The sequence below is a fragment of the Convolutriloba macropyga genome, chromosome 4 (assembly GCF_964194025.1).
Source record: "Convolutriloba macropyga chromosome 4, txConMacr16.3, whole genome shotgun sequence".
Lineage (NCBI taxonomy): Eukaryota > Metazoa > Xenacoelomorpha > Acoela > Convolutidae > Convolutriloba > Convolutriloba macropyga.
The window spans coordinates 61,200,685-61,222,763 of NC_134471.1; the positions used below are offsets into that span (position 1 = coordinate 61,200,685).

A 22,079-nucleotide genomic window follows, 5' to 3' on the forward strand; every position below is an offset into this window, starting at 1 on the left:
ACTTTGACATTGCAAAACATACCCGGCAGATTGCCGGAAAATAGCCGCCGTTGATTCCAATAAGCATGATTGGGATTGAACGAATAGAATATATTGAAAAAAAAAAAGATTTTTGTACAAAAATATTTTTTAAGTCCGATTTATTTTGATGGCATTTCGTAGTTGAACATACTTCTGTTTCTTAGAGAGAGGCTACAGGGGCTACTATCAACACCAATAAGCATTAGAGGTGGTAACTAAGACTTATAGGAACGACGTTCAAATAGCGGGCATCTAAAATTGGGCTTTATGGGTTTATCCCGTTTCTATTTCTGACTTCAATTTTTTATACCGACTCTGTTCATTTTGAATTGCTTTGCTGAGCAACTGATGTTCAAATTCACTTTAAGCAGAATGAGAGAAGAGAGAAACTAGCCTAGAGAAGTCAAAAAGATTTCACGCAAAATGTCGAAAAAGCGGCAAAATGGTAAAGCGAAAAAAAAGCTTGACGAAGTAAAAAAACATAGCAGGACAAGTCCTGACATACAATTCAAAGAATTTTCATTGACTAAACAGAAAACTAGACCTAGAACGGACTATGAATGGATTGGAAAAACCATTTAGAAAAAAATCCGATCTAAAAAATTGAAAAAACAGTAAAAATCAAAGTGAAATTGCCGCATGTGAACAAAAAACCACTAGCGAGAAAGCGAATTTTTGTTCAAACACCGTTTTCTCACTCTACTTTAAATTTGGAGCGAAAAAATTTCACGCCGCAAAACCACTCGCTTTTTCGCTCCACTTCCTGTTTCGGCGTGACCAAAATCACTACTCCAATTTGACTTCAAAAATCATGAAAATGTGTGAACAGATCTTGAAAACATAGCCGGAAGAATTCCGGAAGCGACTCGAATCACCAAAACTTCACAAAAAGCTGAAGCCATTACCTTTTGTATTAAACCATTAACTCATTACCTCCCCGGGTCTGATCTAAAAATCGGTGAAATTTAAACCACTGTCACCAAGAGAAAGAAAATGCAGCAAAATTTTATTATTGAAAACGTTTGGTAACGTTAAAAAAGTCTGAAATTTTTAGGATGGTCGAAAAGCTGATAGCCTGACAAAGCTGACAGGGCCATCAATTGCCCTCAGATAATTATTGATTCTAATCTCAAACAGATCGCGAAAGCAAACGTCAGAAAAAAACTTTTCAAAAAAGACAGGAAAGTCAAAATAATTCAAAAAAGAGTGCTCAAACTTAAGAATCAGAGAACCACTACAATTAGATTTCTAATCATGGCAATTAAGACAAAATTAATACATGATTCTCCCTTGTTTTATATATGCTACACAACATGATTTCATACTAATTCAAAAATTAAATTAATCATAGAAAAACAAAAGCAACAGAATAATATTCAAATGCAAAAAATCGTCTAAAAACAATACCAAGCCCGGAAAAAAATTGCAATGAATAGGAATAAGTAGAAATGTTGGAAAAGACTTTGTAGCAAACTCCCAGTACTGCTTTATTTTGAATTAAATCAATTGCAAAACGAAAAATCAAGATCTAAGAAAAAGCTGAATTCATTCAATTTTTTAACAACTGAAAAAATCAATAAAACGAATATAAAAGTAGGTGCCAGGACAAAACTAGAATGATACAAACGAGAATGTGAAGAATATGGGCACAATGTTAGGAACACCGTAGCAAAAAGACCAATTCTTGATTTTTGAAAGTTAAAAATCAAATTTAAAAAAATCAAGAAAAACGAGTACATTTCATTGATCAGCATTCGAGACATAGAAAAGACAATGAGTCATTCGAGACAAAAATCCAACTTGCTGAACAGAATAAAACAAGAAAAAGCAGAATTCAGACATACGAAACAATGAAACATTTTGCAAAAAATTGGTCAAAAAATATTTAAGACTGCATTTATGAAAAAAATTTATCTGTTTTTTCAAAAACTTAACACCAAAAAAAGATTGCATTTTTATTGAAACGAAATTAAAGTCCCTCATATTCCCCAAAATACTATTTCTAGTAATTAAAAGCAAAATACAAACAAAAAACAAAAAATTGGCAAAAAACTACGAAAATCGGATTAGCAAATGTACAATTTTATGAAACAAAATTACATCGAGGTAGAAAGAGGCATTGAGTATATGAATTATCAAAGGGAAGTTGCCATATTAACTGATTTTTGACAAAAACCAGATGAAAGATCCAAAAATGAGGAAATTAATAGAAAAAAAAGCCAAAAATTAACTAAAAAATCAAGAAATATGTGCCAATTTCGCATTTGAAACGCAATTTCAGGCTATGCAAAATACTGTGCTATCAATTTCCGGGGTTTACATTTCAACATAGCATCGATTAAAAATTATTTATACAAAAAACCAAATTACAAGCAAAAAAACTAGGCCACTTAGACGAAAAAACGGCTAAAAACGGTTATCTATATGTGCCATTCAGTCAAAAACTACTTTTCAATATCGAAAAGTCATTCACTAAACTCAGCGCATGATCAAAAAACTTCTCTCGCTCAGAAAAAATTAGTTCACACTGCAATTTTACTCGCTTTCGCTTTTAGGTCAAAACATCGTCTGAACGAATAGTACTTCCGGTAAAAAAAAAAACCTTAAGAAAACCAATACTCCTCTTCGAGTCGTAAAAAAAAAAGACAGCGCCCCAATACAATTCAAATTCTTTGAATTGTAAAAAAAATACGAGCGCAATAATAGCCGGCTGAGAAGATGAGGGCGGCTATTAAACAAATAAACATGGTATTTTTTCCGAAAAAAACTAGTCCAATGGAGCAAACAAAAAGCTAATCTTACAAAGTTAGAGCACCCCCATTGAAGAGCTGCGCTTCAGAAAAAGAGCTCTCGAATCTCGAGCCAGATACTTTCAAGTCGGCAGAAAAATTATGACCTTCGATTAATCTAGGAACAATGTTGGATCATAAGATACATACAAAAGGACGTGAATTTACCTGCATTGCAACTGGGAAGTCCTGGTCAGCTTCAGGAGGGAAGAAAATGTCCACAGCTTTCTTTTGGAATGGCTGATTCCCAGTAGCAGGGGAGCCAACCTCAATTATGTGCAACTTACCTCCTGAAAGAAACCATTTCCGTAACTATCTAACAAGAGCTTCCTATCTGCGTCTTAATATCCGAATTTTTATAGCTTAAGAATTTGCAATTTTTCCATTATGATTTCCTGCTGAAGTCAGCCTACACGGCAACATTGTACAATGTCAAGTCATCATAACTTAAGGACTCAATTTTTGCTGCTGGCCATAACCAAAAAGGTGCCATATTCTGACAAATTGTATATAAAAACGTTCTTAAGAAACTGCGTTAATAATTTGAGCTACAGTTACGATAATTTTGACTCAACTTTTTCTTCAATACAATATACAGCATGACGCTAGGGCATCTGACTGTTTAAGTTTCCGAACAAAATCCATCAATGCAGCATGGCAGAAATCGAATCCCCACAATACTACGTGAACAAGCCCGTGTCATACACTGTAACTGTAAAAACCTTGCTATCTTATAATGTTTGCTCTACCTTGTCGTCCCCAATGTATAAACTATTATAGATAAAGCAACATACCAGTTGCAGACCGGACTGCGAATGAGAATAGGGTAGAGTCTTCTGGGTTGCCTGGCATCCGGAACTGGCAGAAGGCAGCTGCGTGTCCCTCAATGTGTTGCGACACCTTGCGCTCCATTGAGTACAATTGCATCGACCCCACAACTCGACCCGTCTGAAAATTATAATTAATTATAAATCTGCTGTAGATTTTCTGCTCATGTTTGATTTTTATCTATAAAAAATTTTCAAAGTGTTCAAATCCCGAACTGTTGGCTAAATTGCTTGCCGCCATCTAAGGTTTGGATCCGTTTGAGCCCCAGTACGTTATGCACCCCCAAATTACAGAGTACGTGTAATTACAAAGTAATTTATTATGTAAAAATATAGCACGTGCGTCAGGGGGTTGCAAATAATATGCATCCACTAAGCTGGGGGCACAAAGAAAAAAGATCCTAATTTTAAAATATGATTTCGGAGAGTCTTGAGATTCATTACAAATGGCAATTGATTCATTGCTGATCATTAAGTTGGCCGCGTTTTAAATTCAATTTGCTATTTCATCTCATTTTTTAAACCGTGAGGTGAGGTAAGCGCAGCGGTGGGAGATGGATGGTGGCAACGATGAAGGGGTGCTTTGACTACACGGTGCCACGTCCCTACGGCCTGAAAGATTTGCAGGGTTGGGGATCAGGGCTAAAGGGAGAGGGGGTGAAGGGGGGGGGGGAGCTCCAATAACCTCCCTTCATACCTCGAGTATACAGTCTCCTAAACAGTTTCTGTGAATCGCATACTTGGAGACTAGTGAGCTGAAAGGCTCTAAGAAAAATTAATGCCCCGGCGTTACATCTTTATCCCGTTTTTGAGGATGAAAAGTCAAATGGGTCAGATGAAAAATCTGTTAAGCGAAAAAAAAACAACCGAAAAAAACACCAGATGACTAATTTAATTGCTACAAACTTTGGAAACCTATTCTGTTTCGCCCCCCCCCAGTGTTTTTTATGACCCCCAGTTACAAATTATATGTTGTTATATAGCGCGTTACTGTGTAAGAAAATAGCATGAGCGCCTGGGGGTCATAAAAAATTTGTGCTCACTAAGCTAGGGGGCCCAAACAGAATAGATCCAAACTTTGTTTCAGAGCAATTAAACAGTTAGCATAAAGAGATAAATTTTAGCGTTAAAATAATCAAATTTTCCTTTTGAGAAAGAATGCGGGAAAAAAGTACATCATTAGATATTATCCCATTGAACGATCAGGGGATGCTCATTGCGAAACTTTTAAAAACAAACACGGTATGTCGTAAACTAATAATGTCCAGAATAATTATTCGAAGCATACTGTCTGGAAACATTGACTAAGTTAAAATTTGACAGTCTTTAAATCGGCCCAAACTAAATTATTGCAAATCACACTCTAATCCTAAAGAATAAATAACAAAAAGGGAAGAATTTATTTCTTTCGTTGAGGCTACAATGATATAGGTGAAAAACATCAACAATTATTATAATCTAGTATCAAAGGGGACCCTCCATATGTGCAAACACCTTTCACTCGAGGGTCCAAGTGAAAGAGCATCAGAATCTTGACTGTTCGGTTAAATGGAAAACTTTCGAATACAACGTTAATGAGGTGGTATTTTTCAAAATAAATTCCTAATATGCTTCGAGGCTAGTTGCATTTCGCTTCCACTAATCGGTCTCATGTCTATTAGGTTCATGCTAGAAGGTAATTTAATAGTTCTGACCCACGGTAACGTACGGAGTGTCTTGATTTTGTAGATTTCATATGAAGTACCTCAAACCGACCCAAGCTCAATATTATCGCACTCAAAGATTGCGTATCGCTGGCAACAAATAGACAATTGAGATTACCAGTTGGGCAACGGTTGTTAACTGCTTGTGTACAAAACTTCAAAATTTTAACTGTGTTGATATCGTAAACATTTGCTGCTGCGATCTGCTCAATTAAATCACCGGTATGGGCTAACTTTGATTTCAAAAAAAAAATTTTCACCAAATTTTTGTTGCATATTGAAAATAGGTAGTAATTGAGTTTTTCCTGTGCAGACATACACGGGAAGACCATATGAAATAATTGGTTTTATATAAGCCTTGTAATACCGAACAAGAAACTTTCTTGATACCTTTTGAGGCAATCTTAGTAAAACATATGTTTTGAAGCTTTTTCATTACATTCTGTACAAGATGCACAAAAGTTAGCTTATGATCAATGGCAATAACCAGATAAATAAAACTGTCTTGCCTTTCTAATAACTTATTGTTCGATATTAGATCATAGTAAGGTATCCTAATCAAAAAGGCAGAAAAACTTTCCTGATTTAAGATTCCTAGTTCTGCAAAAACGCTTGTATAGTGCATGCTTTTTATTTATATGGTTATTAGCAATTTGTATCATCTGCAAAAGGATTCAAAGAGTGACAAAATACGCGGATACTTATTTATGAAAACTATAAACAACAAAGGTCCTAGAATTCACCCTTGAGGAACTCCACATATTAGTAACCGATAACCAAAACCAGTCGTATTTATTTGAACAAAGTGGAACCTCTTACTTAAATAAGACTGAACCATTCATATGCAACCCCCGAATGCCATAAAGATCGAGCATCAATAAGTTTTTCTTGAGATACAATATATCAATAGCTTTTCGCAAATCCAAGAAAACCAATGTGTTGAAATTCATGGATGCGAAGCCTCTGTTATTTCAGAGAGAGCGTGACTTATTGAATGACGCAAGCGAACCTAATCTGAAATGCTTGGGATACAAGTTTAAATTTATCAAGAACAGAACAGACTACATCATGCACAGCTCGTTCTAGGACTTTTCTAACTGTGGATAAAAAAGAATTTGACTGGTAATTTTTGACGCTGGTTTTTGTGTTCCTTTTTGTATAGAGGAAAAACTCGCGAGATCTTAATGCAATCTGGAACACATAAATTTAGTGAATCGTTTGAAAGCCCTTATAAAATTTGACATATTACACGAAAAGTACAAAGTAAAATTTCCGAGGATATTCCCCCTTTAACTGTGTCCTTGCGATCTCGCAATTTTGAAACGAAGTGTTTGAATTCAGACAAGGTCATTGGATACAAAAATATTGAGTGAACTCATTCAGATATTTTTGAGGTACGCATCTGGTATTAGAGGATAAATAGAGTGCAATTGTATCGGTGAACTTGTCATTAAAAGCATTGGCTATTTCCAGTTCATCTCTATTCGTTTGACTTGAACAACAAGTCAATAGTTGTTTTCGGTTTACGTAGATCACAAAGGTTAATTAGAGCACTGTAAAAAAACTTTTGGGTGCTACAAAAGATTAATTTAAAGTGCATTCAAAATGGTATTTTTTCGCTGGCTTGCCTGATTGCTGTCAATTTATTGCGTTGTTTTTGAAAGCATCTTTCGACAAGAAGGCTCCTAATTTTGCAAAAGCGCTTTTATAGTGCATGCTTTTTATTTATATGGTCCTAAGCTTTGTTCGTTATCCAATTTGTGAAAGCGTCTAGTTTTTGTGCAAGCAAGAGTGTTTCTAAGATATTGCAAGAAATTACCGAGCTTATCGTCAAGATTCTATTCATTACTAAACTCATATTAAGAAAAATTCAGGCATCGACAAAAATTATTACAAAGTATAAATTTTAATCAGTAGAAATCAAAAATTTAGAAATTCAAAATCTAAATTGCAGAAAGCCAAAAGAATATAACAGCAGACAAAATATTCTGAATTTAGGTGTCATAGGCAGTGCAAAATGTACCAATAGGTATCTCTATTCTGTAAAGTTCTGATGAAATGAGTAATGAAAAGATAAGGGAAGATAGAAAAACAAAAACAACAAACCATTCAACATTAAGACATAGCCCCAGGTCAAAACAACACAAACTAATCTGCAGCAGTACTTCCGGGACATTCTCAGAACTCCAACAAACAAAACAAACCAAAAGCAAATCAGGAAAGGAAAACTTTTCAAGAAAATCTGCAATTCGTTACGGCAGATTTAAAAAGCCAAAAATTATGGGATACAATTATCATGGATGCATATGAAAAGCCAAAAACGGCAAAAACAAGAATCAGGGGATTACCAACATTTTTAAAAAAAAAATAAGAAAAAGGTATCTTCATAATTTTGAATTTACAAAAATAAGAAATTATAGCAGAACATTCAATATTTACCGCCAGGGCGGATGACCTAATTAAATGAGATCTTCCAATCAAACTTTGGCCAAAAAACAAAAATTTAAATTTCTAGAACCAGTTTTCATTGCACTTCAAAAAAATAATAACGCAATGCTTGATTTAAATTTAAAAACCCGTTACCATATCCACTGATTAAGTCCAACTGAGTTTGTCCAAATATCCAAAAACAAAAAAATCAACGATAACTTTAAAAATGAGTCAACTTAGGCCATTGAAAACATGATTAGGCACTTAAAAACGCTGTTATATCAACTGTAGAGGGTTAGAAACTGCAGCACAATCAAAAATTATTTCTACAAAAACAAACAAACTGAGAACAAAACAAGTGAGCTAAATGGACAAAAAAAAGCCAGAGACGTATGTTCGAAGCACCTATCTGTTACAAAAAAATCAAAGTCAAAAAGTCAATCCTTCAAAGCTGTGCAAGAAAAAACCTTGCTCTCACTCAATAAAAATCGTCAATTTTTCTCACTTTCGCTTTTAGCTAAAAATGAGCCTGAACAGTTTAAAAAAAGACTCAAGAAAAAACCAAAACTTCTCGTCGAGTCGTAACAACGCACAATGCGTCCAATAACAACCTCTGTTATGAGCTCTACTTGTAACAACTGTTAACGTAAAAATAATTGCAACAACGAATATAATTCATTTTTAGAGCGCTTCGAGGAAAAACATGCTTATTGTTTTCGCCGTAACTTTTTTTACATATTTAAAGCTTTAATTTTATCTGCAAGATTTCTGCCTCAAATTAATTTGCGCCCATTTAAATTCCAGAAGGACCTCATTTTATAGTCCTCGTTAGGTTGGATAAGTCCTCCAACTTCTTGAATTAAGTTCTTACCATGGAAAAAATTGAACGCAACTTTTTTTGTTGATTCAAACAAGAGGCAAACATTCGTATCAATTTGCACAAATTAAACCATTATATTTTGCTTCTCCCAGGAGCAGCCTGGTGCATCTTAAGAGAGAAAATGTCTGGATGTAATATTTTCTTTCGAGATATATTAACTTTCTACGAAGTCCGAAGGATAATTGGTTACATAACCGCATGATCGAAATTACTATACAACTCGAATCGTAATTTACACAATCTCGAACTAACCTGGGCCTGGATAGCGACCAGCAACATCCATTTCTGATTATGATCAACTCGGTAGTTGATAATCTGCGACTGTGCTAAGTTCACGTGTCGATCAAAAATCTTCTGCGGTTGTGAATCACCTTCCATTGACCAGTGGAACACAGAGGCCTCCGTAACCAGTGAGAGCGTCTTCTCGTTAATCCATTTCCAGAAGGTCACGTCTTCAACCATAACGTGCGTCTTCATTTTCGTTTTCATCTCTATGTTGAAGATTTGCAATGTTTTTCCAGCTAAAACAGTGTTCAAAAATGCTTATTACTCCCATCAATAAATTATACAGATGATCAGTTGATTCATCACATTGAAGCCAGGAAGCCAAAGAAAATGAGAACAGAAATCGTAGAGGATGGCCACTTACCAGCTGTCACAAACAGAACCCATATTTATTTTGGAAAAGCAAACCGTAAACAAAATCATAAATCAGCCTGAATAACGGCGTGCTAATACTTTAAAAGCCATGCAGGAAATTTTATTTGTTCTCACCTTTCAACGCGATGACCTTGAACGATGGATTCATGATAGCCGAGTCAGCGGTAATTGGTCGTCGAATTGGATTGGTAGGATCAGTCATGTCAATAATGACAACATGATTCGCCTCTCCAACTTTTTCTCTCACACAGATGAACTTATCCGACTCCATTGTAAGAGTGCTAAATCCGATATTGCTAACATTGATGCCAACATTTGTTAGCTGAAGATGCTCCTGAAACTTAATTGGAAGTTGTTGAGCCATTGCTTCTGAAAAAAACAGAGTACAATCAGAAATTTGAAAAATTCCAGATCACAAAGACCAAAGATTAATGCCTAAGCAATATATTCACAGAAGCACTCTGAAAATGAACTTGAAATGTGTCCTGATACGAACAGCAACAAACTTGAAATATGTCCTGATAATTTATAGAGGAAAGGGGTCTCCCATTATAGCCCCCCCCCCCCCCCCCAGCTTAGTGGTCAGATAACCTATAGCCCCCCCTAAATATACCATAATGGGGGGGGGGCTATAATTTCATGGGGGGCTATAATGGGAAAGACCCGAGGAAAGGGCCTCATAGTTGATATGAAAAGTGGCCTCATGCAACATTCCACGATTTTAGCGGCAACACAAACGCAAAGAAATATTACACGGCTATATTACATGGAAGAAATTAGCCATAGAAATTCAACAAAGCCAAAACAATTTTTCCAAAATTTGTACATACTAAAAATTACACGGTTACGTATCACACGGAGTTATGAAAAAGTCTCGACTTGTGCTAAAACTTTCTTAGTTGAACTAAAACGCTGGAACATGAGGCTGCGAATAGCCACCTAGCTTTTCTAATCAAATAGAAAAATAATTTAATAATGACTAAACGCATAATATATACAAGCACTTGCATATTTAGCCAAACGCCGTAGAAAAAAACTCTTTTATAAACTCTCTAATCAACAACTAAAATTGTTGCAATTTGAACACTCAACTCAGAATATTACATTCCAGAAAAATGAAGGCAGATTGTTCCGTTTATAAGCTATGTCAAGGAAAAATTTTGAGATAATTTGTCAACCGGTGTTCCTGGAAGGTGATTTTTTTGTGTAACAATGCTGCGATAATTTTCACTTGGAAGCTTTAAGTTAATTTAAAATGCTAGTTTCTGACTGATGATGTAATCGTAAAAATAAAAAAAACTGAGCGGATGCCAAGTCGTTGTTGACTACACTTAACACATTTTGCTGATTCTCACATCTATAAAGCTTGCTGATAAAAAGTTGTGTTTAAAATCCCAGATTAATCGACTTTCCATCGATGAGATCAAAATTTTCACCATGCCATAACACAATCGAGCTAAAAAGTTTCAAAACTTTTAGTTGGGAATTGAATCCTTACTGTTACTTATGTAAAACTTACTTCCCAATGATTGATTTTAATTTTTTTCTATTTTTTATGGAAAAAATAGAGGGGTTTGCTCTTAAGCCGCGTAGGACAGTCCAATGAAAGAGTAGTGATCCCCACTATGAGACATCACTGAATCGTATAAAATTTTGAAGACAAGGCACTATAGCTCTTTTGGAGCTGCGTCATTAGCAATAAAAACATAAACATCACTGCATCCTATATAATTTCAAAGACAAGGCACTTCACTCTTTTAGAGCTGCGTCAAAAGAATTGAATTTTTATATGAGCGAATTTATTATCCATCTCGTCTCCCCTCCCGCACTTTGTCACTGCAAGAACTATCAATGTCGGCCGGCTGTTTGCAACCGCGGAACCCTCTGAGACATCCGATAGCGCTGCGCAGATCTAAAATATTCTCGTGCGTATGTACGTTCTTGCGTCGGGGTATAATTCGTGTTTTTTTCCAGCAATTTTGCCATCTAGTTGTTCTATAGTGCGCGTTTCGGAGTCCGGCAACCCCATGCAGCAAAACAAGCTCGGAACGAAGCTATACTTCTCAACGTCAGGTATTCGTTTCTGATGCTTCAGGCACGTCTACGACTCATGATGCTTGTACGCCACTACGGACTTTTTCGGGCCTGAACGCAAGTGGGTTAAGGATCATCACGTCGAAGAGAAAGCGACTGAACTCGGGTTCCCATAGTCCACTCACTTTAATGTTCAGTCGCGCGTTTTTATCAGTGCTAGTAGTTTTGTGTACAAAGGACTCCACATGAAGCAATTGATGAGTCGGCTCAACTTCGACATCATAACAAACGTCATGCTTGAGTTTAAAAAAGGTGTCTCGGATATCGTTGTGTCCCATGTGTGAACACCCCCTTAGCACCGTGGATTCGATGTGATAGTGTGAGCTTTCACCATATGAACTACAATTATTGGACATATTTTTGGGCTCAATTTCTTATCTAATTGAATGCCCGTCTCTGAACTCGTACTTCGTTAGTGTAAAACCGTAACGTTTAAGCGGTAGAGCTGTGAGCCAGTTCAAGGCTCCTTTTTTCGTGGCCATTTCGGTTACGTGACTTTGCTCGTTCTGAAGACTTTCAGTAAGATCTTTCTTACACAATTGTATAATATCCGGGCGTGCGTTTCCTTGGTAGTGGGTTATGCATTCTTGGCTGAGATTAGAATTTGCTTTTCATCTTCAAGAAGAGCGCAAGCAGTTAGCGAAGCAACTATTCCATTTCGTAAACTATTGGCATCATGATTGTAACTCCGCCCTCCCGGGTTGGTAGCGAATACAATCCCCGTGCGGACTGAGACACCGGAAATTTGAAGAACGACGGTAGGACGAGCGTTTCGATGTTGGCTTCTGCGTCTGAGAAGATATTCCGTGAGTTTGGCGTTCCCGGGACACGAAATATAATTTTTGTTGAACGCCTTTTGCGAGGCATGCGTAAGCGTTCTGAGGGGACGTTTTTTGCTGACTGCGCAAATTTGTTCAACAAATTGGAATACTTTCCAGCAGTGGTTACATTAAAGTTCTCACAGACTTTTTCATTGCCTATTACAGATCCTAGAACGCGGCAGCCGTCAAGAATTCCAATTGCCGTCCCATCAAGCTTTGAACTTTGACGCCTTTTTTACTACTAATTGACACTTCGGGGCAACCACGCTGTGGCCAAAAAAGCTACCATGTTCAGTCGGTTGTTTCATGAACAAGAGTACGTCCTGCAAACATCGTAACGCACTGCCGTTTTCTGCACACCGTTTTTGCGACAGTTGCGTATTCTAGACAAACCTGAGTAAGGGGAAGGTGGCCACTCCATAAATAGACATAGGAATGGCTCTTTAATTGTGCCCTCTAGAGACTGCAGTGTTTTACCTGCGACATATGAATCCGCTTTTGAAGCAAGTGAAATTTCGTCTCCAATCGTTTGCGTCTAAACTGGACAGTCCGTGGCTGCCATGTGTTTCCAAGTCTGCCTTTTCAACTGCCAATGCACCTATATTTCCGAAGATTGCATGGTGGTACGCGATTGACTTGAACGCGTTGTTATCAAATATGTAATTGAGGTTGGTTTGGGATGAAGTCGGGTGTTTCTCTTTGATCAATTCTTATACAGTTTTTCCGTTAATTGTATTGTTTGATGATAATATCCTGGATGATAGTTTAACAATTAGACCTTCCATCTCATCCAAGTTGCCGATTTTAGGTGTCTTACGAAGTTTATATTTCAGAGCTCTAGCTTCCAGTAAAAGTTCGTCGAGGCGGCCTGGGCACCATAATGTAGGCGTCGGGCCAAGGTCTTGGTAACTTGGTAACTGACCCGCCGTTGGTCGATTTCTTCCAAGGAAGAACTAGGTGGGGGAAAATAGCGGCAACGTTAACTGAAAGCTCTTCATAGATGCCCCTTTCTAAAAACCGTTTCACATTTTCATCAAAGCAATCAACAACTTTTTGCCCTGCTTTGTTTTTGTTCATTATTATAAAGTTTGCCCTCTACTGAAAGATCGCATTAGGTTTTCGGTCATTTTTATTTGCATCTACTGACAGTGTATGCCCGAACGTTTTGTAAATATTTTTCCGCTACGTTTTTCGGGGCCGTTGCGACTATTACATCATTGACATCATCCGCAACAAACTGGGATTCTTGTGACCGTGAAGAGGTTGTACGGTCTTGGTTTTCGGTATGGAGGTCAGTGGGCAGGGCTGTAGCAGTGGGGACGTTGCGATCACCATTTGTTGCTTTTGAAATATATCGCGGACATTGAAACCCGGGAGGGCGGTCAGCGGAGCGTTGTGGCCGTGGTATATTGCGGGCGAGGAAACTGAACTTATTAAGGAGCGAAAGATTAAACCAAGAAACTAAGCATTTGAGCAGATGACTGATTGCCATAGTATGAGAGATGTTCACCATATCTAGTGAAGAAAAAAGTCAAAGATATTGTCAAATCTCCGGGTGACTACAAAAAGATAAAAGTTTAAGAGCACAATCTGCAGGGCATTATTTCCAGCAAATAACATCTTTTTTTTATGGGGTTGATTAACTGAAAGAACTATTTTTGGTACAATTACAGTCGAGGGATTGAACTTCTATATTATATCTGAAGGATACTACCAATCACTAGCGAACTGTTGGGAAGTATTTCGATTATCTTTTAACCGGCAATAAAAACAACACTTTTGAGTTTTTGTGAGAGGTATTGCGAGATGAGTTTAAGCAGCTTTTTTAGGGTGGTACATCTGTAGGAGTGAACACTAGACTGCACGGTTCTGGGATCCAAATAAATTGTTCGTGAAGTCCACAGTGCAACCCTCTTAGACCAACTTGGCACCCCTTGGGGTTTGAACCGGCTTATATCTCCTAAGCGGAGAAAACGGGCAGAACGAAACAAGAAATTGAAAATTAAATTTTAACCCTAAAATATCAATTTCGGATTTGTTTGAAAATACCAATCCCAATTAGTTCTTCATGAAAGTCATCAACGATACAACATTTCAAAGATGAGCTGGGTCTTGCGATGCTCAATTCCACAGGTCCAGGTGTGAGTGACAGGCGTTGTGAATCAACATCGTGAAAATCAAAACGTATCAGTTCGATAAGTTTGTAACCTTATTTAGCTATCAGTATTGTATTTCTTGAAAATTTAAATCTCGTTGAAAGTAAAAAATATTCCTAATCAAATCATCTGTTTTCAAACTCTTCCTCTTTTAATGATATAAATAAACATTATAAATCGGTTGCATGCTGCTAGAGTGTTTCACAAAACTTTGCTTAAACTTGATGCTCTTTTCGCTGCGCACAAATATTTAAGACTTTTATCGTTTTGAATTAATTTTGTATAGTCTTTATAATGAATTTACTTTTGCTTATTGGCCGTTTTTATCTGACGTTTTTATCTGACGTATCATCAATCATGTAGTGTATAATATTTGTATTGGGATTTTATGATCTTCTGAGATGGTTGGCGTCTCAATTTTAAAAAATGGACCAAAAACTGTTTCCTGGGACACGATATGTTTATTTGGTACCCTGGAGTACATCAGTTTCACGTATCCTTGATATCTGAAGGATAGAAAGTTTTCAATTAAATTTAATGTCAATTCCCGGATGGAAAAGGTTTTGCTTAGTCCATCATTACAGCATGATTTATGGCTTTCAAAATCAAATGTTTTCAATTGACAGGGTTAGTGAGAGACGCATCGCTAGTGGAAAACTTGGAGTGCTCTTGAATGATTATGTTATGCTTCAAATAATATTCATTTATTTGTTTGTGCATTTTTTTCCTATAAAAACGAAAACGCAATAGTAACTAAAAAATCTGTAATTCTATTTATTTAGCCGATCATCACTCTTGAATATAAATTCAAAATTGCAATTTTTAAAAAGCTAGAGAAGGAGTTATCGCAAATTTTGGTTGAATATGCAAAGTAAATGAGGGGCAATGGCGCCCAGTTTATCCGAAAAAGCGCTGCGAGAAACTGCTCACCCGCAATGACAACCTACTCAAAATATTTAATTATAATAGATTTTGTTAACTTTTGCATGATTTTCTAAAGCTTTCACTCTAAAAAAGGTTCAGGTAAATTTACCTGAAAAAACACCTGAATCTACCTGAACAGTTCAGGCAGATTTATCCCACCTGAACCCTACCTGAACACACCTGAAATTTACCTGAAATTCACCTGAAAAATTCAGGTATCACTGCCTGAACTTTTACCTGAACTTACCTGAAATTTACCTGAAAAAAACACCTGAACTGTTCAGGTAATTTTTACAGTTCAGGTAGTTTTACCTGAATTTTACCTGAAATTTCAGGCAAAAACTGCCTGAAATTTCAGGTAAAATTCAGGTAAAACTACCTGAACTGTAAAAATTACCTGAACAGTTCAGGTGTTTTTTTCAGGTAAATTTCAGGTAAGTTCAGGTAAAAGTTCAGGCAGTAATACCTGAATTTTTCAGGTAAATTTCAGGTAAATTTCAGGTGTGTTCAGGTAGGGTTCAGGTGGGATAAATCTGCCTGAACTGTTCAGGTAGATTCAGGTGTTTTTTCAGGTAAATTTACCTGAACCTTTTCTACAGTTCAGGTACTGGTTCAGGCAAAATCCGGGTGCCTGTAGCTCTATTCAGGTAACCAAGTTACCGATAAGACAAAAAATAAGTGTCGTAAAACCCTAATGGTTCCCTAATTACTTGATCGATCTAGAAACATCAGTAGAGCTGAAGAGCGGGAAAATTTGATGCTAAACTTTACCGTAACTTTGCAAAATTTAAAATTCAAATACTTTAAAAAAAATGCCGGACACTGCCTAATAAATGTGTTGATGTTTCTCCTAAAGTTTGTATTTGTATTCTGTTTTAGTTTCTGCTAAATTTTTGTTGTTTCACTGCTGAATGCAATGAAAGTTAATTTCAGGTAACCACACCTGAACTTGTTCAGGTGAAAATTTACCTGAACTTCAGTTCAGGTGTATTTCAGGTGCTTTTACACCTGAACTTTACCTGAACTTCTAGTTACCTGAACTTGGTTCAGGTAAATTTACCTGAACTTTTTTTAGTGTGTTAATTCAACATTTCTCTGCTAGCTTGGATTGTTTGCCATTTCTCTCTGTATTTCTGAGTAATCGAAAAACAACTTATTATAAGAGATTTTATTTAACAATCCAAAACCACAGAATTCGAATTTGAGCCAATCAGATTGCTCCGTTACAAATTTAGCTCTGTGTGTTCTGTGGCTCTGTGTGCTCTGTGGCACGTTTAAATGAAGAATTTCCTGCTCTGATGCGTTTTACCGTTTTATCTACTCAACGCAACAAAGGTAATCTTTTATATCTTTAACTATTGTAATATTTCTGTCCACATTGAAATTTCGAGATTTGTTTTTGCCAGTCCAGGTTCCAGACGTTCACAGGAAAAGTTACATTCTTTCATCCCAATCACCATCTTTCCACAGCATCGTTCCAAAAGGTAATTAAATTTAATTGATTAAAACAAAAATAAAACCAAATTAAAAAAAGCACGGTTTTATTTTAGAGCATACGATTTCCCTCAAAAACAACAACAACAACAAAAGGATTACGGAAAACAAAGGTTATCAAAAATGAAAAATAGAGCCGTACAATTATTAAACAACCTTAATTTTTTAATTAAAAATAATTACGTCACCCCCCCCCCCCCACCACCACCACCACCACTCAGAGTCTTTGATGCCCACAACTACTTTTTATGTATTATTATTTAGCAAATTACTAACTAAAAAAAATAGCACGTGCGCTTGAGGGGCGTAATCGATATATGTCAACAAATCTGTGGGTGGAAACAAAAAAGATCCAAGTTTCTCTATAGTTTTTTTTAATCATTTGGAGTGAGAGTTGAGTTGAGTGTTCAGTTGAGTTTTGCGTTGAGTATTGAGTTGTGTGTTGAGTTGAGTTTTTAGTTGAGTGTTGAGTTGAGTGTTGAATTGATCATTGAGTTGAGTGATGAGTTGAGTGTTGAGTTGAGTATTGAGTTGAGTAATGAGTTGAGAGTTGAGTTGAGTGTTGAGTTGAGTATTGAGTTGAGTAATGAGTTGAGTATTGAGTTGAGGGTTGAGTTGAGTGCTGACTTGAGAGTTGAGTTGAGTGTTGATTTGAACATTGAGTTGAGTGTTGAGTTGAGCGTTGAGCTGGGTATTGAGTTGAGTAATGAGTTGAGAGTTGAGTTGAATGTTGAGTTGAGTGTTGAATTGAGCATTGAGTTGAGTGTTGAGTTGAGCATTGAGTTGAGTGTTGAGTTGACTGTTGAGTTGAGTATTGAGTTGAGTGTTGAATTGAGAGTTGAGTTGAGTATTAAGTTGAGTAATGGGTTGAGAAATGAGTTGAGAGTTGAGTTGAGTGTTGAATTGAGTACTGAGTTGAGTGTTGAGTTAAGAGTTGAGTTGAGTGTTGAGTTGAGAATTGAGTTGAGGGTTGAGTTGAACATTGAGTTGAGTGTTGATTTGAGTTGAGTATTGAGTTGAGTGTTGAGTTGAGAGTTGAGTTGAGTGCTGAGTTGAGTATTGAGTTGAGTAATGGGTTTAGAAATGAGTTGAGTGTTGAGTCGACTGTTGAGTTGAGTATTGAGTTGAGTGTTGAGTTGAGAGTTGAGTTGAGTGTTGAGTTGAGATGTGAGTTGAGTGTTGAGTTGAACAATGAGTTGAGAGTTGAGTTGACTTGAGTATTGAGTTGAGTAATGAGTTGACAGTTGAGTTGAGTGTTGAGTTGAGTGTTGAGTTGAGCAATGAGTTGAGTGTTGAGTTGACAGTTGAGTTGAGTGTTGAGTTGAACATTGAGTTGAGTGTTGAGTTGAGTATTGAGTTGAGTGTTGAGTTGAGTATTGAGTTGAGTAATGAGTTGAGAGTTGAGTTCAGTGTTGAGTTGAGTGTTGAGATGAGTGTTGAGTGTTGAGTTGAGCATTGAGTTGAGTAATGAGTTGAGTATTGAGTTGAGGGTTGAGTTGAGTGCTGACTTGAGAGTTGAGTTGAGTGAAGAGTTGAGAGTTGAGTTGACTGTTGAATTGAGTATTGAGTTGAGTGTTGAGTTGAGAGTTGAGTTGACTGTTGAGTTGAGTGTTGAGTTACTATTGAGTTGAGTGTTGAGTTCAGTGTTGAGTTGAGTGTTGAGTTGAGTGTTGAGTTGAGCATTGAGTTGAGTGTTGAGTTGACTGTAGAGTTGAGTGTTGAGTTGAGTTTAGTATTGAGTTGAGTGTTGAGTTGAGAGTTGAGTTGAGTGCTGAGTTGAGTATTGAGTTGAGTAATGGGTTGAGAAATGAGTTGAGTGTTGAGTCGACTGTTGAATTGAGTATTGAGTTGAGTGTTGAGTTGAGAGTTGAGTTGACTGTTGAGTTGAGTGTTGAGTTACTATTGAGTTGAGTGTTGAGTTCAGTGTTGAGTTGAGTGTTGAGTTGAGTGTTGAGTTGAGTATTGAGTTGAGTAATGGGTTTAGAAATGAGTTGAGTGTTGAGTCGACTGTTGAGTTGAGTATTGAGTTGAGTGTTGAGTTGAGAGTTGAGTTGCGTGTTGAGTTGAGGTGTGAGTTGAGTGTTGAGTTGAACAATGAGTTGAGAGTTGAGTTGACTTGCGTATTGAGTTGAGTAATGAGTTGACAGTTGAGTTGAGTGTTGAGTTGAGTGTTGAGTTGAGCAATGAATTGAGTGTTGAGTTGACAGTTGAGTTTAGTGTTGAGTTGAACATTGAGTTGAGTGTTGAGTTGAGTGTTGAGTTGAGTGTTGAGATGAGTATTGAGTTGAGTAATGAGTTGAGAGTTGAGTTCAGTGTTGAGTTGAGTGTTGAGATGAGTGTTGAGTGTTGAGTTGAGCATTGAGTTGAGTAATGAGTTGAGTATTGAGTTGAGGGTTGAGTTGAGTGCTGACTTGAGAGTTGCGTTGAGTGCAGAGTTGAGAGTTGAGTTGAGTGCAGAGTTGAGAGTTGAGTTGACTGTTGAATTGAGTATTGAGTTGAGTGTTGAGTTGAGAGTTGAGTTGACTGTTGAGTTGAGTGTTGAGTTACTATTGAGTTGAGCGTTGAGCTGGGTATTGAGTTGAGTAATGAGTTGAGAGTTGAGTTGAATGTTGAGTTGAGTGTTGAATTGAGCATTGAGTTGAGTGTTGAGTTGAGCATTGAGTTGAGTGTTGAGTTGACTGTTGAGTTGAGTATTGAGTTGAGTGTTGAATTGAGAGTTGAGTTGAGTATTGAGTTGAGTAATGGGTTGAGAAATGAGTTGAGAGTTGAGTTGAGTGTTGAATTGAGTACTGAGTTGAGTGTTGAGTTGAGAGTTGAGTTGAGTGTTGAGTTGAGAATTGAGTTGAGGGTTGAGTTGAACATTGAGTTGAGTGTTGATTTGAGTTGAGTATTGAGTTGAGTGTTGAGTTGAGAGTTGAGTTGAGTGCTGAGTTGAGTATTGAGTTGAGTAATGGGTTTAGAAATGAGTTGAGTGTTGAGTCGACTGTTGAGTTGAGTATTGAGTTGAGTGTTGAGTTGAGAGTTGAGTTGAGTGTTGAGTTGAGATGTGAGTTGAGTGTTGAGTTGAACAATGAGTTGAGAGTTGAGTTGACTTGAGTATTGAGTTGAGTAATGAGTCGACAGTTGAGTTGAGTGTTGAGATGAGTGTTGAGTGTTGAGTTGAGCATTGAGTTGAGTAATGAGTTGAGTATTGAGTTGAGGGTTGAGTTGAGTGCTGACTTGAGAGTTGAGTTGAGTGCAGAGTTGAGAGTTGAGTAGACTGTTGAATTGAGTATTGAGTTGAGTGTTGAGTTGAGAGTTGAGTTGACTGTTGAGTTGAGTGTTGAGTTACTATTGAGTTGAGTGTTGAGTTCAGTGTTGAGTTGAGTGTTGAGTTGAGTGTTGAGTTGAGCATTGAGTTGAGTGTTGAGTTGACTGTAGAGTTGAGTGTTGAGTTGAGTTGAGTATTGAGTTGAGTGTTGAGTTGAGAGTTGAGTTGAGTGCTGAGTTGAGTATTGAGTTGAGTAATGGGTTGAGAAATGAGTTGAGTGTTGAGTCGACTGTTGAATTGAGTATTGAGTTGAGTGTTGAGTTGAGAGTTGAGTTGACTGTTGAGTTGAGTGTTGAGTTACTATTGAGTTGAGGGTTGAGTTCAGTGTTGAGTTGAGTGTTGAGTTGAGTGTTGAGTTGAGTATTGAGTTGAGTAATGGGTTTAGAAATGAGTTGAGTGTTGAGTCGACTGTTGAGTTGAGTATTGAGTTGAGTGTTGAGTTGAGAGTTGAGTTGAGTGTTGAGTTGAGATGTGAGTTGAGTGTTGAGTTGAACAATGAGTTGAGAGTTGAGTTGACTTGAGTATTGAGTTGAGTAATGAGTCGACAGTTGAGTTGAGTGTTGAGTTGAGTGTTGAGTTGAGCAATGAATTGAGTGTTGAGTTGACAGTTGAGTTGAGTGTTGAGTTGAACATTGAGTTGAGTGTTGAGTTGAGTGTTGAGTTGAGTGTTGAGTTGAGTATTGAGTTGAGTAATGAGTTGAGAGTTGAGTTCAGTGTTGAGTTGAGTGTTGAGATGAGTGTTGAGTGTTGAGTTGAGCATTGAGTTGAGTAATGAGTTGAGTATTGAGTTAAGGGTTGAGTTGAGTGCTGACTTGAGAGTTGAGTTGAGTGCAGAGGTGAGAGTTGAGTTGACTGTTGAATTGAGTATTGAGTTGAGTGTTGAGTTGAGAGTTGAGTTGACTGTTGAGTTGAGTGTTGAGTTACTATTGAGTTGAGTGTTGAGTTCAGTGTTGAGTTGAGTGTTGAGTTGAGTGTTGAGTTGAGCATTGAGTTGAGTGTTGAGTTGACTGTAGAGTTGAGTGTTGAGTTGAGTTGAGTATTGAGTTGAGTGTTGAGTTGAGAGTTGAGTTGAGTGCTGAGTTGAGTATTGAGTTGAGTAAAGGGTTGAGAAATGAGTTGAGTGTTGAGTCGACTGTTGAATTGAGTATTGAGTTGAGTGTTGAGTTGAGAGTTGAGTTGACTGTTGAGTTGAGTGTTGAGTTACTATTGAGTTGAGTGTTGAGTTCAGTGTTGAGTTGAGTGTTGAGTTGAGTGTTGAGTTGAGCATTGAGTTGAGTGTTGAGTTGACTGTTGAATTGAGTATTGAGTTGAGTGTTGAGTTGAGAGTTGAGTTGACTGTTGAGTTGAGTGTTGAGTTACTATCGAGTTGAATGTTGAGTTCAGTGTTGAGTTGAGTATTGAGTTGAGTAATGAGTTGAGAGTTGAGTTGAGTGTTGAGTTGAGTATTGAGTTGAGTAATGAGTTGAGTATTGAGTTGAGGGTTGAGTTGAGTGCTGACTTGAGAGTTGAGTTGAGTGTTGATTTGAACATTGAGTTGTGTGTTGAGTTGAGCGTTGAGCTGGGTATTGAGTTGAGCATTGAGTTGAGTGTTGAGTTGACTGTTGAGTTGAGTATTGAGTTGAGTGTTGAGTTGAGATTTGAGTTGAGTGATGAGTTGAGTATTGAGTTGAGTAATGGGTTGAGAAATGAGTTGAGAGTTGAGTTGAGTGTTGAATTGAGTACAGAGTTGAGTGTTGAGTTGAGAGTTGAGTTGAGTGTTGAGTTGAGTGTTGAATTGAGCATTGAGTTGAGTGTTGAGTTGAGCATTGAGTTGAGTGTTGAGTTGACTGTTGAGTTGAGTATTGAGTTGAGTGTTGAGTTGAGATTTGAGTTGAGTGATGAGTTGAGTATTGAGTTGAGTAATGGGTTGAGAAATGAGTTGAGAGTTGAGTTGAGTGTTGAATTGAGTACAGAGTTGAGTGTTGAGTTGA

The 22,079-nt window shown here is 37.2% G+C and overlaps 1 protein-coding gene across 1 annotated transcript in view; it reads right to left on the reverse strand.

Annotated features, from left to right (window-relative positions):
• Window positions 1-9,675, reverse strand: part of LOC142338125 (clathrin heavy chain 1-like) — a 35,273-nt gene extending 25,598 nt beyond the window's left edge. The window contains exons 1-4 of the mRNA XM_075387760.1: window positions 9,425-9,675; window positions 8,903-9,171; window positions 3,605-3,758; window positions 2,979-3,100 (exon numbers count right to left, since the gene is read on the reverse strand). Coding sequence (XP_075243875.1) covers window positions 2,979-3,100; window positions 3,605-3,758; window positions 8,903-9,171; window positions 9,425-9,674 — 795 coding nt within the window. The 5' untranslated portion in view covers window position 9,675. The remainder of the gene's footprint in view (window positions 1-2,978; window positions 3,101-3,604; window positions 3,759-8,902; window positions 9,172-9,424) is intronic.
• Between the last annotated feature and the right edge of the window lie 12,404 nt (window positions 9,676-22,079).